Here is a 17,500-nt window from a genome sequence, read left to right on the forward strand (position 1 = left end):
TAGCCTCCACATTGACTCTGTACCGGTACCCCCTGTATATAGCCTCCACATTGACTCTGTACCGGTACCCCCTGTATATAGCCTCCACATTGACTCTGTACCGTAACACCCTGTATATAGCCTCCACATTGACTCTGTACCGTAACACCCTGTATATAGCCTCCACATTGACTCTGTACCGGTACCCCCTGTATATAGCCTCCACATTGACTCTGTACCGGTACCCCCTGTATATAGCCTCCACATTGACTCTGTACCGTAACACCCTGTATATAGCCTCATAATTTTTTTCGGGTACATTTTTAAAATATGTTTTTTACTTTAGTTTATTTAGTAAATATTTTCTTAACCAACAATTCAGTTTTAAGAAGATTAGAGTTAAGGGCTTGTCAGTCAGCATTTCACTGTAAGGTCTACCTACATCTGTTGTATTGGGCACATTTGACTAATACAATTTGATTTGACACACCCACACACACACACACACACACACACACACACACACACACACACACACACACACACACACACACACACTCTTTCTAGTGTGGTGTAGAATCACCCAGCCTCCAGGGCAGTGGTTCTCAATCCTGGTTCTGGCGACCCCAAGGGCTGGCGACCCCGAGGGCTGGCGACCCCGAGGGCTGGCGACCCCGAGGGCTGGCGACCCCAAGGGCTGGCGACCCCAAGGGCTGGCAACCCCGAGGGCTGGCGATGTAGGTTTTTGCTCCAGCCCTACACAGCTGGTTTACATGATCAACTCATCATTAATCAGCTGCGAAGGCAAAAACCCAAAATGTGCCGCCGCTCTGGGGTTGAGATACACTGCTCTGTGGAGAACAGAGGCTTGTTTCCCATCAGTTCATGTTCCCCCCACACACACACACACACACACACACACACACACCATATCGTGTTTCTCCCCCTGCTCCCCACTCTGCCAGTCTCACCATGTGGTCGTTGGCACTCCACAGCCCAGACACATCAGACAAACCCCATGAATTGGATGCAGGTTTGTGCTTTCATCTCAGGACGCGTCCCCTCGTCCCCGCGGTGATGTCATTTAACGAGCCTTCAGATCCTCCGGAGAGGACGATGGCGTGAGGTTACCAGTTGCCACTGCCGGTTAGACGAAGAACCTTAACGGCAGGATTGTGACGGCTTTTAAAACGCAGACCACAAAACAACGGCAGGCTTTTGTAGTTGGCTGTTCATCATGCTGCCTAACCGGGTCCGTACCAAACTGCTCACTGTTCTCAGCATGGGGATCCCTGCTACCAGTTTAGACATCTCTGGGGAGAACGACAAGTTCTCTCTGGGGAGAACGACAAGTTCTCTCTGGGGAGAACGACAAGTTCTCTCTGGGAGGAACGGCAAGTTCTCTCTGGGGAGGAACGGCAAGTTCTCTCTGGGGAGGAACGACAAGTTCTCTCTGGGGAGGAACGACAAGTTCTCTCTGGGGAGGAACGGCAAGTTCTCTCTGGGGAGGAACGGCAAGTTCTCTCTGGGGAGGAACGGCAAGTTCTCTCTGGGGAGGAACGGCAAGTTCTCTCTGGGAGGAAAGACAAGTTCTCTCTGGGGAGGAACGGCAAGTTCTCTCTGGGGAGGAACGACAAGTTCTCTCTGGGAGGAAAGACAAGTTCTCTCTGGGGAGAACGACAAGTTCTCTCTGGGGAGGAACGGCAAGTTCTCTCTGGGGAGGAAAGACAAGTTCTCTGTGGGGAGAACGGCAAGTTCTCTCTGGGGAGGAAAGACAAGTTCTCTGTGGGGAGAACGGCAAGTTCTCTCTGGGGAGGAACGACAAGGTCGCGTTACACTCCGTTGTCCTACCGAGCAAAAAGAGCGTTAACTAGTCATAGTGTGGACACCTTTCACAGTAACTTTATCCAGTTACTGGCTAACATGACCCTCCATTTTCTCCTGAACACAATACAATCGAGGCAGGATACTTGTCCACGTGATTAAGAATGTATTTAATGTATCAGAAAAATGACATGAACTCATTTTCAACCCAAATTAGCACTTACTGAGTTTGTTTTTGCCGCTTGGCTAGGTGCAGTTCCAGAGTGTGAAATAACTAGCAGTCTCCTGTCTTCTCTAGGCCTGTCCTCTCCCAGACACAGCAGTGTTCAGCCTGGCTCCAGCAGGACAGAAGTCACCTTTCAGACCTGTCTCTGTGGCCTGCTGGGACCTGCTAAGAAAGGACGGGGAGATCCCTCAGTTCCCTCTACCAACCAGACACATGATGTTCAGCTGCCTGCCCACCACAGACCCTGGACCTGTAGCCGGGTCTGAGTCCTGGAGCCTCCCGGCACCCATCAGACCTGACTTCCCCAGGCAGAGTGTGGCCGTCCCCGGGGAGATCTGCAGCAGCAGTGGTCTGAGCACCAGGTGGGTGAAACAGAGCAGAACAGAGAGACTACAGGACAGAGAGACTACAGGACAGAGAGACTACAGGACAGAGAGATTACAGGGTCTATAGTCTCTCTGTTCTCTCTGTCCTGTAATCTCTCTCTCCTGTAGTCTCTCTGTAGTCTCTCTGTCCTGTAGTCTCTCTCTCCTGTAATCTCTCTGTCCTGTAGTCTCTCTGTTCTCTCTGTCCTGTAGTCTCTCTGTCCTGTAGTCTCTCTGTCCTGTAGTCTCTCTGTCCTGTAGTCTCTCTGTCCTGTAGTCTCTCTGTCCTGTAGTCTCTCTGTTCTGTAGTCTCTCTCCTGTAGTCTCTCTGTAATCTCTCTGTCCTGTAGTCTCTCTGTCCTGTAGTCTCTCTGTTCTGTGGTCTCTCTGTCCTGTAGTCTCTCTGTCCTGTAGTCTCTCTGTTCTGTGGTCTCTCTGTCCTGTAGTCTCTCTGTCCTGTAGTCTCTCTGTTCTGTAGTCTCTCTGTCCTGTAGTCTCTCTGTCCTGTAATCTCTCTGTTCTGTAGTCTCTCTGTCCTGTAGTCTCTCTGTCCTGTAGTCTCTCTGTCCTGTAGTCTCTCTGTCCTGTAGTCTCTCTGTCCTGTAGTCTCTCTGTTCTGTGGTCTCTCTGTCCTGTAGTCTCTCTGTCCTGTAGTCTCTCTGTTCTGTCAGGACAGAGAGAACAGACCCTGGCTAGGGGACATAAAGCACAGAGCCTTTAGTGGTCATGCCCTGTTAAACACTGGCACTGGAGCCATAAGGGATGCCCTCATCATTTCCACTGTCTCTACGACCTCTCTCTGTTCTCTCTCTCTCTGTCTGTTTCTCTCTCCCTCCCTCTCTCTCTCTCTCCCTCTCTCTGTCTGTTTCTCTCTCTCTCTCTCTGTCTGTTTCTCTCTCTCTCTCTCTGTCTGTTTCTCTCTCTCTCTCTCTGTCTGTTTCTCTCTCTCTCTTCCTCTCTCTGTCTGTTTCTCTCTCTCTCTTCCTCTCTCTGTCTCTCCCTCTCTCTGTTCTCTCTCTCCCCCTCTGTTCTCTCTCTCTCTGTCTGTTTCTCTCTCCCTCCCTCTCTCCCTCTCTCTCTCTCTCTCTCTCTGTTCTCTCTCTCTCTCTCTCTGTCTGTTTCTCTCTCTCTCTCTCTCTCTCTGTTCTCTCTCTCTCTTCCTCTCTGTCTCTCTCTCTCTCTGTTCTCTCTCTCCCTCTCTCTCTCTCTCTCTGTTCTCTCTCTCTCTTCCTCTCTGTCTCTCTCTCTCTCTGTTCTCTCTCTCCCTCTCCCTCCCTCTCTCTCTCTTGTCTCCGGGGGTGGCCTAAACACAGGCTCTTCTAGTCGACTGTTTGGACAGCTTTCCTCTCAAAGGAAACAGAAACTGCTTCTCCTCTTCATAATTGGGCCCAAGAGTTCAGAAGTGATTTTTACAACAGAGATACTTTCAGTCTTTTGTTCTTTCATGGCGCAGCTGTGTTTCCCTCTGTGTTTCTGTGTGTCCCTTACTCCCCAGGCCTGCCTCCAATCAGGGCCCTACCCTGCAGGCCTGCCTCCAATCAGGGCCCTACCCTGCAGGCCTGCCTCCAATCAGGGCCCTACCCTGCAGGCCTGCCTCCAATCAGGGCCCTACCCTGCAACCTGCCTCCAATCAGGGCCCTACCCTGCAGGCCTGCCTCCAATCAGGGCCCTACCCTGCAGGCCTGCCTCCAATCAGGGCCCTACCCTGCAGGCCTGTCTCCAATCAGGGCCCTACCCTGCAGGCCTGCCTCCAATCAGGGCCCTACCCTGCAGGCCTGTCTCCAATCAGGGCCCTACCCTGCAGGCCTGCCTCCAATCAGGGCCCTACCCTGCAGGCCTGTCTCCAATCAGGGCCCTACCCTGCAGGCCTGCCTCCAATCAGGGCCCTACCCTGCAGGCCTGCCTCCAATCAGGGCCCTACCCTGCAGGCCTGCCTCCAATCAGGGCCCTACCCTGCAGGCCTGCCTCCAATCAGGGCCCTACTCCCTGCAGGCCTGCCTCCAATCAGGGCCCTACCCTGCAGGCCTGCCTCCAATCAGGGCCCTACCCTGCAGGCCTGCCTCCAATCAGGGCCCTACCCTGCAGGCCTGCCTCCAATCAGGGCCCTACCCTGCAGGCCTGCCTCCAATCAGGGCCCTACCCTGCAGGCCTGCCTCCAATCAGGGCCCTACTCCCCAGGCCTGCCTCCAATCAGGGCCCTACCCTGCAGGCCTGCCTCCAATCAGGGCCCTACCCTGCAGGCCTGCCTCCAATCAGGGCCCTACCCTGCAGGCCTGCCTCCAATCAGGGCCCTACCCTGCAGGCCTGCCTCCAATCAGGGCCCTACCCTGCAGGCCTGCCTCCAATCAGGGCCCTACCCTGCAGGCCTGCCTCCAATCAGGGCTCTACCCTGCAGGCCTGCCTCCAATCACGGCTCTACCCTGCAGGCCTGCCTCCAATCACGGCCCTACCCTGCAGGCCTGCCTCCAATCAGGGCCCTACTCCCCAGGCCTGCCTCCAATCAGGGCCCTACCCTGCAGGCCTGCCTCCAATCAGGGCCCTACCCTGCAGGCCTGCCTCCAATCAGGGCCCTACCCTGCAGGCCTGCCTCCAATCAGGGCCCTACCCTGCAGGCCTGCCTCCAATCAGGGCCCTACCCTGCAGGCCTGCCTCCAATCAGGGCCCTACCCTGCAGGCCTGTCTCCAATCAGGGCCCTACCCTGCAGGCCTGCCTCCAATCAGGGCCCTACCCTGCAGGCCTGCCTCCAATCAGGGCCCTACCCTGCAGGCCTGCCTCCAATCACGGCTCTACCCTGCAGGCCTGCCTCCAATCACGGCTCTACCCTGCAGGCCTGTCTCCAATCATGCCCTACCCTGCAGGCCTGCCTCCAATCAGGGCCCTACCCTGCAGGACTGCCTCCAATCAGGGCCCTACCCTGCAGGCCTGCCTCCAATCTCGGCCCTACCCTGCAGGCCTGCCTCCAATCAGGGCCCTACCCTGCAGGCCTGCCTCCAATCAGGGCCCTACCCTGCAGGCCTGCCTCCAATCAGGGCCCTACCCTGCAGGCCTGCCTCCAATCACGGCTCTACCCTGCAGGCCTGCCTCCAATCAGGGCCCTACCCTGCAGGCCTGCCTCCAATCAGGGCCCTACCCTGCAGGCCTGTCTCCAATCAGGGCCCTACCCTGCAGGCCTGCCTCCAATCAGGGCCCTACCCTGCTGCCTGTCTCTGGGCTCACTGAGGGACAGAGGGACCTGTGCTGCAGGGCCTGTCTCTGGGCTCACTGAGGGACAGAGGGACCTGTGCTGCAGGGCCTGTCTCTGGGCTCACTGAGGGACAGAGGGACCTGTGCTGCAGGGCCTGTCTCTGGGCTCACTGAGGGACAGAGGGACCTGTGCTGCAGGGCCTGTCTCTGGGCTCACTGAGGGACAGAGGGACCTGTGCTGCAGGGCCTGTCTCTGGGCTCACTGAGGGACAGAGGGACCTGTGCTGCAGGGCTTGTCTCTGGGCTCAGTGAGGGACAGAGGGACCTGTGCTGCAGGCCTGTCTCTGGGCTCACTGAGGGACAGAGGGACCTGTGCTGCAGGGCCTGTCTCTGGGCTCAGTGAGGGACAGAGGGACCTGTGCTGCAGGCCTGTCTCTGGGCTCGCTGAGGGACAGAGGGACCTGTGCTGCAGGGCCTGTCTCTGGGCTCACTGAGGGACAGAGGGACCTGTGCTGCAGGGCCTGTCTCTGGGCTCACTGAGGGACAGAGGGACCTGTGCTGCAGGGCCTGTCTCTGGGCTCACTGAGGGACAGAGGGACCTGTGCTGCAGGGCCTGTCTCTGGGCTCACTGAGGGACAGAGGGACCTGTGCTGCAGGGCCTGTCTCTGGGCTCACTGAGGGACAGAGGGACCTGTGCTGCAGGTTGTTAAATGACTCAGTGTTTTGTTGTTCCAGAGCGTTGGTGATGACGTATCATGAACACCTGGGCATCACCTACGTGACGCTGAACGAGGACCCCTGTCCTCACATGGTCATCCACAACCAGACCCCGCTCTCTATGCTGCTCAGGGAGAACGTCAAGGGTAAGATCTGACACACACACACACACACACACACACACACACACACACACACACACACACACACACACACACACACACACACACACACACACACACACACACACACACACACACACACACACACACACACCACCCACACCTCACACCTGATGTCAGAACTACACCTCTCCTCATGTTAACCTCAGACACGTTTTTTTAAATATACATACTTTATGAATGTCTTTTTTAAATGGTCAAATAACATCGATCAACTGTTTCCCATTTGTCCCCCCCCCCCAGAACCCCCCAGGACAGAGGTGTACTGCCGGCCCCTCCCTGCCAACTCCTCCCTCCACCATGGACTCTACCACCACTTCTCCAGCTTCCCTGACTGCAGACAGAGAGAGGCTCTACCCACCATGCTGCTGAAGATCAGTCCTAACCCAAACGTGGCCCCTGGCTCCAGTCTGCAGCCCGGCGACCTGCGGACGTCTCCAGAGTGGAGCGACCCCATAGACATCAACTGCCCCGGCACACAGGTCAACAACTAGTACTACCCACTGATACTACCCACTGATACTACCCACTGATACTACCCACTAATACTACCCACTGATACTACCCACTGATACTACCCACTAATACTACCCACTGATACTACCCACTGATACTACCCACTGATACTACCCACTGATACTACCCCTGATATCTGCCGTTTAGGTTGGACACGCTTGTAGACGTTTTTTGATGTATGGGTGGTCCCGAGAATCAGACCCACTATACTGGTGTTGCAAGAGCCACACAACATTATCCCCTACACCACCCATAGACACAACATTATTTCCTACCACCACCCATAGACACAACATTATTTCCTACCACCACCCACAGACACAACATTATCCCCAACACCACCCATAGATTCAACATTATCTCCAACACCACCCATAGACACAACATTATCCCCAACACCACCCATAGATTCAACATTATCCCCTACCACCACCCATAGACACAACATTATCCCCTACCACCACCCATAGACCCAACATCATATTATCCCCTACCACCACCTATAGATTCAACATTACCCCCTACCACCACCTATAGATTCAACATTATCCCCTACCACCACCTATAGACCCAACATTATCCCCTACCACCACCCATAGATTCAACATTATCCCCTACCACCACCTATAGATTCAACATTATCCCCTACCACCACCCATAGATTCAACATTATCCCCTACCACCACCTATAGATTCAACATTATCCCCTACCACCGCCCATAGATCAACATTATCCCCTACCACCACCTATAGATTCAACATTATCCCCTACCACCACCCATAGATTCAACATTATCCCCTACCACCACCCATAGACAACACATTACCCCTACCACCACCCACAGACACAACATTATCCCCTACCACCACCCATAGACAACACATTACCCCTACCACCACCCACAGACACAACATTATCCCCTACCACCACCCATAGACAACACATTATCCCCTTCCACCACCCGCAGACACAACATTATCCCCTACCACCACCCATAGATTCAACATTATCCCCTACCACCACCCATAGATTCAACATTATCCCCTACCACCACCTATAGATTCAACATTATCCCCTACCACCACCCATAGATTCAACATTATCCCCTACCACCACCCATAGACAACACATTACCCCTACCACCACCCACAGACACAACATTATCCCCTACCACCACCCATAGACAACACATTACCCCTACCACCACCCACAGACACAACATTATCCCCTACCACCACCCATAGACAACACATTATCCCCTTCCACCACCCACAGACACAACATTATCCCCTACCACCACCCATAGATTCAACATTATCCCCTACCCACCCACAGACACAACGATATTCCCTACAACCACCCACAGACCTAACATTATTCCCTTTCACCACCCATAGACACAACATTATCCCTGTACCACCCATAGACACAACATTATCCCCAACACCACCCATAGACACAACATTATCCCTGTACCACCCACAGACCCAACATTATTCCCTACCACCACCCATAGATGTGTGTAATGTGTGTGTGTTTGGGGTTGTGTCTACCAGGAGTGTGTGTAGTGTGTGTGTTTGGGGTTGTGTCTACCAGGAGTGTGTGTAGTGTGTGTGTTTGGGGTTGTGTCTACCAGGAGTGTGTGTAGTGTGTGTGTTTGGGGTTGTGTGTGTGTGGTGTCTGGCGGGCGGTAGGGTCAGAGAGGTCGTCTGTGTCAGGTTATAGAGGGGTGGCAGGACGACCCCCAGGCAAGGTCAAGGTCAAGGTTAGGGTTAGAGTTTGAAGACTGACATTCTCTCAGAGCACGCTGCTGATTTAGGGTATGTGTCTCTGTCTCTCTCTCTCTCTCTCTCTCTCTCTGTCTCTCTGTCTCTCTCTCTCTCTCTCTCTCTCTCTCTCTCTCTCTCTCTCTCTCTCTCTCTCTCTCTCTCTCTCTCTGTCTCTCTCTCTCTCTCTCTTCTCTCTCTCTCTCTCTCTCTCTCTCTCTCTCTCTCTCTCTGTCTCTCTCTCTCTCTTCTCTCTCTCTCTCTCTCTCTCTCTCTCTCTCTCTCTCTCTCTCTCTCTGCTCTCTCTCTCTCTCTCTCTGTGTGTCTCAGTAGATGTCAGATTGACAGATAAACCCAGATCCACACAGCAGATACTTATCATCTGTGTTTACTGTAGAGAGGTCTAACTATCCTGTCATCTGTGTTTACTGTAGAGAGGTCTAACTCTCCCTATCATCTGTGTTTACTGTAGAGAGGTCTAACTCTCCCTATCATCTGTGTTTACTGTAGAGAGGTCTAACTATCCTATCATCTGTGTTTACTGTAGAGAGGTCTAACTCTCCCTATCATCTGTGTTTACTGTAGAGAGGTCTAACTCTCCCTATCATCTGTGTTTACTGTAGAGAGGTCTAACTCTCCTATCATCTGTGTTTACTGTAGAGAGGTCTAACTCTCCCTATCATCTGTGTTTACTGTAGAGAGGTCTACTCTCCTATCTCTGTGTTACTGTAGAGAGGTCTAACTCTCCCTATCATCTGTGTTTACTGTAGAGAGGTCTAACTCTCCTATCATCTGTGTTTACTGTAGAGAGGTCTAACTCTCCCTATCATCTGTGTTTACTGTAGAGAGGTCTAACTCTCCCTATCATCTGTGTTTACTGTAGAGAGGTCTAACTCTCCTATCATCTGTGTTTACTGTAGAGAGGTCTAACTCTCCCTATCATCTGTGTTTACTGTAGAGAGGTCTAACTCTCCTATCATCTGTGTTTACTGTAGAGAGGTCTAACTCTCCTATCATCTGTGTTTACTGTAGAGAGGTCTAACTCTCCCTATCATCTGTGTTTACTGTAGAGAGGTCTAACTCTCCTATCATCTGTGTTTACTGTAGAGAGGTCTAACTCTCCCTATCATCTGTGTTTACTGTAGAGAGGTCTAACTCTCCCTATCATCTGTGTTTACTGTAGAGAGGTCTAACTCTCCCTATCATCTGTGTTTACTGTAGAGAGGTCTAACTCTCCCTATCATCTGTGTTTACTGTAGAGAGGTCTAACTCTCCCTATCATCTGTGTTTACTGTAGAGAGGTCTAACTCTCCCTATCATCTGTGTTTACTGTAGAGAGGTCTAACTCTCCTATCATCTGTGTTTACTGTAGAGAGGTCTAACTCTCCCTATCATCTGTGTTTACTGTAGAGAGGTCTAACTCTCCCTATCATCTGTGTTTACTGTAGAGAGGTCTAACTCCCTATCATCTGTGTTTACTGTAGAGAGGTCTAACTCTCCTATCATCTGTGTTTACTGTAGAGAGGTCTAACTCTCCCTATCATCTGTGTTTACTGTAGAGAGGTCTAACTCTCCTATCATCTGTGTTTACTGTAGAGAGGTCTAACTATCCTATCATCTGTGTTTACTGTAGAGAGGTCTAACTCTCCTATCATCTGTGTTTACTGTAGAGAGGTCTAACTTCCTATCATCTGTGTTTACTGTAGAGAGGTCTAACTCTCCTATCATCTGTGTTTACTGTAGAGAGGTCTAACTCTCCCTATCATCTGTGTTTACTGTAGCCATATTGTCTGTACTGCATGTAGATGATGTGTAAATGACTCTGTCTATATTCTGTGTGTATATATTGTCTATTGCTGGCAGCACCACTTCAGCAAGTCATTCTGTGTGTGAGTAAATGTAGTGAATATAGGTGATTGTGTTGTGTGCAGGTGGTTTTCCTAGCAGGGTTTGGCTGTCTCTACATAGACGTAGTCCATCAGGGGGGCACAGTCATCCTCACCCTGGCACCAGAGGGCAGCGTGGACTCTGTCATGAGGCTGCACAACAGGTACCAGTCCTTACAACTTTAACCTCTAACCTCTAACCTTTAACCCCAACCTCTAACCTGTAACCTCTAACCTTTAACCCTTAACCTCCAACCTTTAACCTCTAGCCTCTAACCTTTAACCTCCAACCTTTAATCTTTAATCTCTAGCCTCTAACCTCTAACCTTTAACCTCCAACCCCTAACCTCCAACCTTTAACCTTAACCTCCAGCCTCTAACCTTAACCTCTAGCCTCTAACCTTTAATCTTTAACCTCTAACCTTTAACCCCAACCCTCTAATCCCTAACTCCTAACCTCTAACCCCTAACCTTTAACCTCTAACCCCTAACCTCTAACCCCTAACCTCCAACCCCTAACCTCTAACCCCAATCTTTTACCTCTAACCCCTAACCTCTAACCCCTAACCTTTAACCTCTAACCCCTAACCTTTAACCTCTAACCCCTAAGCTCTAATCTCTATCCTCTAACCCCTAACCTCTATCCTCTATCCTCTAACCCCTAACCTCTAATCTCTATCCCCTAACCTCTAACCCCTAATCTCTAATCCCTAAACTCTAATCCCTAACCTCTAACCCCTAACCTCTAACCCTACTACAGGAGAGACAAATAAGACAATATGATGATCATAAAATATATGATTTTTGCTTTGTTTTAATGTATTGTATAATTGCTAATGATGAGCAGTTAATTATAACCTGCATCAACAACATTACCAGGTCATAGTTGCCCCTGACAGAGGATGCAGGACATCTTGTCCTTCACCACTGGGGGGCGCTGTACCCAGCGTTCTGTGTAAACCCCAGCCATCCCTTTGTTTTATCAACATAACTGATTGGTATCTGTCTCTCCAGGACGTCCAATCGGAAGCTGGCCTTCAGGGTGTTGCTGAGCGAGGCCAGTGTGTCGCTGAGTGATGACATCACCAGTCGTTCGGGTTCCGTGGAGCTCTTGAGGCTGACTGTGTCCAAACTGCTGCTGAACCTGTGTCCTGCCCGGCTGGGTGACTCTGGCATGGGGCTGGTCACCGCCGGGATGGGAGAGGCCTGTCTGGTGGAAGTCCACTGTGCCAACCTGCAGGTGGGTTGATTCGTGTTTATAGGTCACCTGACGAAGGCTGTTTATAGGTCACCTGACGAAGGCTTTTATAGGTCACCTGACGAAGGCTGTTTATAGGTCACCTGACGAAGGCTTTTATAGGTCACCTGACGAAGGCTGTTTATAGGTCACCTGACGAAGGCTTTTATAGGTCACCTGACGAAGGCTGTTTATAGGTCACCTGACGAAGGCTGTTTATAGGTCACCTGACGAAGGCTTTTATAGGTCACCTGACGAAGGCTTTTATAGGTCACCTGACGAAGGCTGTTTATAGGTCACCTGACGAAGGCTGTTTATAGGTCACCTGACGAAGGCTTTTATAGGTCACCTGACGAAGGCTATTTATAGGTCACCTGACGAAGGCTGTTTATAGGTCACCTGACGAAGGCTATTTATAGGTCACCTGACGAAGGCTATTTATAGGTCACCTGACGAAGGCTTTTATAGGTCACCTGACGAAGGCTGTTTATAGGTCACCTGACGAAGGCTATTTATAGGTCACCTGACGAAGGCTGTTTATAGGTCACCTGACGAAGGCTATTTATAGGTCACCTGACGAAGGCTATTTATAGGTCACCTGACGAAGGCTTTTATAGGTCACCTGACGAAGGCTATTTATAGGTCACCTGACGAAGGCTATTTATAGGTCACCTGACGAAGGCTTTTATAGGTCACCTGACGAAGGCTGTTTATAGGTCACCTGACGAAGGCTTTTATAGGTCACCTGACGAAGGCTTTTATAGGTCACCTGACGAAGGCTTTTATAGGTCACCTGACGAAGGCTGTTTATAGGTCACCTGACGAAGGCTATTTATAGGTCACCTGACGAAGGCTATTTATAGGTCACCTGTTGAAGGCTTTTATAGGTCACCTGACGAAGGCTTTTATAGGTCACCTGACGAAGGCTATTTATAGGTCACCTGACGAAGGCTATTTATAGGTCACCTGACGAAGTCTATTTATAGGTCACCTGACGAAGGCTATTTATTTATAGGTCACCTGACGAAGGCTATTTATTTATAGGTCACCTGACGAAGGCTTTTTATAGGTCACCTGACGAAGGCTATTTATAGGTCACCTGACGAAGGCTATTTATAGGTCACCTGACGAAGGCTATTTATAGGTCACCTGACGAAGGCTATTTATAGGTCACCTGTTGAAGGCTTTTATAGGTCACCTGACGAAGGCTATTTATAGGTCACCTGACGAAGGCTTTTATAGGTCACCTGACGAAGGCTATTAATAGGTCACCTGTTGAAGGCTATTTATAGGTCACCTGACGAAGGCTTTTTATAGGTCACCTGACGAAGGCTGTTTATAGGTCACCTGACGAAGGCTTTTATAGGTCACCTGACGAAGGCTATTTATAGGTCACCTGACGAAGGCTATTTATAGGTCACCTGACGAAGGCTGTTTATAGGTCACCTGACGAAGGCTTTTATAGGTCACCTGACGAAGGCTGTTTATAGGTCACCTGACGAAGGCTTTTATAGGTCACCTGACGAAGGCTATTTATAGGTCACCTGACGAAGGCTGTTTATAGGTCACCTGACGAAGGCTGTTTATAGGTCACCTGACGAAGGCTTTTATAGGTCACCTGACGAAGGCTTTTATAGGTCACCTGACGAAGGCTATTTATAGGTCACCTGACGAAGGCTATTTATAGGTCACCTGACGAAGGCTATTTATAGGTCACCTGACGAAGGCTATTATAGGTCACCTGACGAAGGCTGTTTATAGGTCACCTGACGAAGGCTATTTATAGGTCACCTGACGAAGGCTGTTTATAGGTCACCTGACGAAGGCTATTTATAGGTCACCTGACGAAGGCTATTTATAGGTCACCTGACGAAGGCTGTTTATAGGTCACCTGACGAAGGCTATTTATAGGTCACCTGACGAAGGCTGTTTATAGGTCACCTGACGAAGGCTGTTTATAGGTCACCTGACGAAGGCTTTTTCAGCCAAAACATTGTATGTGAATGAAGGAATAAAACCCAGGAGCAACATGCAGGCTTTTCTTTCTTCATTGACTGTGGAACAAAAACATCTTCTGCAGATAGAAAACTAGAAAAGGTAAATATCTTCCTCTGTTCTCTTCCAGCTGGATAACTACAGTATAGATCTACACTATATATATCTATATTAACTAGATATTCCTCTGTTCTCTTCCAGCTGGGTAACTACAGTATAGATCTACACTATATATATCTATATTAACTAGATATTCCTCTGTTCTCTTCCAGCTGGGTAACTACAGTATAGATCTACACTATATATATCTATATTAACTAGATATTCCTCTGTTCTCTTCCAGCTGGATAACTACAGTATAGATCTACAGAAACTAGATATTCCTCTGTTCTCTTCCAGCTGGATAACTACAGTATAGATCTACACTATATATATCTATATTAACTAGATATTCCTCTGTTCTCTTCCAGCTGGGTAACTACAGTATAGATCTACACTAACTAGATATTCCTCTGTTCTCTTCCAGCTGGATAACTACAGTATAGATCTACACAAACTAGATATTCCTCTGTTCTCTTCCAGCTGGATAACTACAGTATAGATCTACACTATATATATCTACACTAACTAGATATTCCTCTGTTCTCTTCCAGCTGGATAACTACAGTATAGATCTACACTATATATCTATATTAACTAGATATTCCTCTGTTCTATTCCAGCTGGATAACTACAGTATAGATCTACACTAACTAGATATTCCTCTGTTCTCGTCCAGATGGATAAATACAGTATAGATGTATATAAACTAGATATTCCTCTGTTCTCGTCCAGGTGGATAACTACAGTATAGATGTATATAAACTAGATATTCCTCTGTTCTCGTCCAGGTGGATAACCAGCTGTATAATCGTGCCAGCTTCCACTTCCCAGTGTTGTTGTGCCAAGAGCAGAGTGTGGAGCTACCCCTCTGGACCAGCGATGCCAACCCCACCACCTCACTACAGGCCCTGGAGGAGTTTAAGGCCTCGTGCTTCCTCCAGCTGGGTCTCACCCTGGACAGGTATAATACCATCACTTTATTGGCCATGGGAGTAATACCAACTATACAGCGTCGTTAATACAGCATCGTTAATACAGCATCGTTAATACAACGGCATTAATACAGCATCATTAATACAGCATCATTAATACAACGGCATTAATACAGCATCGTTAATACAACGTCTTTAATACAGCGGCATTAATACAGCATCGTTAATACAGCAGCATTAATACAGCGTCGTTAATACAGCGTCTTTAATACAGCGTCTTTAATACAACGGCATTAATACAGCGTCGTTAATACAGCATCGTTAATACAACGGCATTAATACAGCATCGTTAATACAGCGTCTTTAATACAGCGTCGTTAATACAACGGCATTAATACAGCATCGTTAATACAGCGTCGTTAATACAGCGTCGTTAATACAACGGCATTAATACAGCGTCGTTAATACAGCATCGTTAATACAACGGCATTAATACAGCATCGTTAATACAGCGTCGTTAATACAGCATCGTTAATACAACGGCATTAATACAGCATCGTTAATACAGCGTCTTTAATACAACGGCATTAATACAGCATCGTTAATACAGCATCGTTAATACAGCATCGTTAATACAGCATCGTTAATACAACGGCATTAATACAGCATCGTTAATACAGCATCGTTAATACAGCATCGTTAATACAACGGCATTAATACAGCATCGTTAATACAGCGTCTTTAATACAGCGGCATTAATACAGCATCGTTAATACAGCGTCTTTAATACAGCGGCATTAATACAGCATAGTTATTACAGCATCATTAATACAGCATCATTAATACAGCATCGTTAATACAACGGCATTAATACAGCATCGTTAATACAACGGCATTAATACAGCATCGTTAATACAGCATCGTTAATACAGCGTCGTTAATACAACGGCATTAATACAGCGTCGTTAATACAGCGTCTTTAATACAGCGGCATTAATACAGCATAGTTATTACAGCATCATTAATACAGCAGCATTAATACAGCATCGTTAATACAGCATCATTAATACAGCATCGTTAATACAGCGTCTTTAATACAACGGCATTAATACAGCATCGTTAATACAGCGTCTTTAATACAGCGGCATTAATACAGCATAGTTATTACAGCATCATTAATACAGCATCATTAATACAGCGTCGTTAATACAGCATCGTTAATACAACGGCATTAATACAGCATCGTTAATACAACGGCATTAATACAGCATCGTTAATACAGCGTCTTTAATACAGCGGCATTAATACAGCATAGTTATTACAGCATCATTAATACAGCATCATTAATACAGCATCATTAATACAGCATCATTAATACAGCATCGTTAATACAGCATCATTAATACAACGGCGTTAATACAGCATCGTTAATACAGCGTCTTTAATACAGCGGCATTAATACAGCATAGTTATTACAGCATCATTAATACAGCATCATTAATACAGTGGCATTAATACAGCATAGTTATTACAGCATCATTATTACAGCGTCATTAATACAGCGTCATTAATACAGCATTTTTAATACAGCGTCGTTAATACAGCGTCATTAATACAGTGGCATTAATACAGCGGCATTATTACAGCGGCATTAATACAGCATCATGAATACAGCGTTATTAATACAGCGTCATTAATACAGCATCATTAATACATCATCATTAATACAGCGTCATTAATACAGCATTATTAATACATCGTCATTAATACAGCATTATTAATACATCATCATTAATACAGCGCCATTATTACAGCGTCATTAACACAGCATCATTAATACAGCGCCATTAATGCAGCATCATTAATACAGTAATATTAATACAGCATCATTAATACAGCGTTATTAATACAGCGTCATGAATACAGCAATATTAATACAGCGTCATTACTACAGCGTCATTAATACAGCAATATTAATACAGCATCATTATTACAGCATCATTAATACAGCATCATTATTACAGCAATATTAATACAGCATCATTAATACAATACAAAGGAATGTGAGTAGACGGAACAAATCTGTCCATCATTGTCCCTTGTGAGACACCGTCCAGCCTGCTGCTGGTTGAGGTAAAGCCCTGTTCTGTTGTCACTGAGTGGGACCTTGTATTTCCTACAGGGAGGGTTACAGCGTGGACCAGCTGACCTTCCACATCAAACCAGCCCGTCTGTACCTGGAGGACACCTTCGTTTACTACATCAAGACTCTGTTTCACACCTACATCCCAGACTCAGCCCTGGCCCCTTCCCCGGGCCCTAACCCCTCAGAGTACTACGGGGGTCCCCTGGTCCCGGTAACTGTCCTTCGGTCCATCCCAGCCCTGGTGCACCCTCTGAGGCTGCAGCGACTGGTCATTCAGCCGGTCAGTGTGTTGGTTAGCATCCACGCCTCTCTGAAGCTCTACATCGCCTCGGACCACACCCCGCTCTCCTTCTCCCTGTTCGACAGAGGACCGCTCTGTACCACAGCGAGACAGCTGATCCACGCGCTCACCATGCACTATGCTGCCGGGGCGCTGTTCAGA

General features: G+C 48.4%; 1 protein-coding gene across 1 annotated transcript in view; it reads left to right on the forward strand.

Annotated features, from left to right (window-relative positions):
* The window catches only part of LOC106593635 (intermembrane lipid transfer protein VPS13B), a 164,440-nt gene that overhangs the window by 130,301 nt on the left and 16,639 nt on the right, over window positions 1–17,500 (forward strand). Inside the window, exons 17-23 of the mRNA XM_082958886.1 lie at window positions 2,102–2,391; window positions 6,314–6,441; window positions 6,721–6,959; window positions 10,692–10,810; window positions 11,661–11,886; window positions 14,769–14,941; window positions 17,095–17,500. The exon at window positions 17,095–17,500 is cut by the window's right edge and continues 4 nt beyond it. Of these exons, the coding sequence (XP_082815012.1) occupies window positions 2,102–2,391; window positions 6,314–6,441; window positions 6,721–6,959; window positions 10,692–10,810; window positions 11,661–11,886; window positions 14,769–14,941; window positions 17,095–17,500 (1,581 nt within the window). The remainder of the gene's footprint in view (window positions 1–2,101; window positions 2,392–6,313; window positions 6,442–6,720; window positions 6,960–10,691; window positions 10,811–11,660; window positions 11,887–14,768; window positions 14,942–17,094) is intronic.

This window comes from Salmo salar, chromosome 02 (assembly GCF_965601325.2).
Source record: "Salmo salar chromosome 02, fSalSal1, whole genome shotgun sequence".
NCBI lineage: Eukaryota > Metazoa > Chordata > Actinopteri > Salmoniformes > Salmonidae > Salmo > Salmo salar.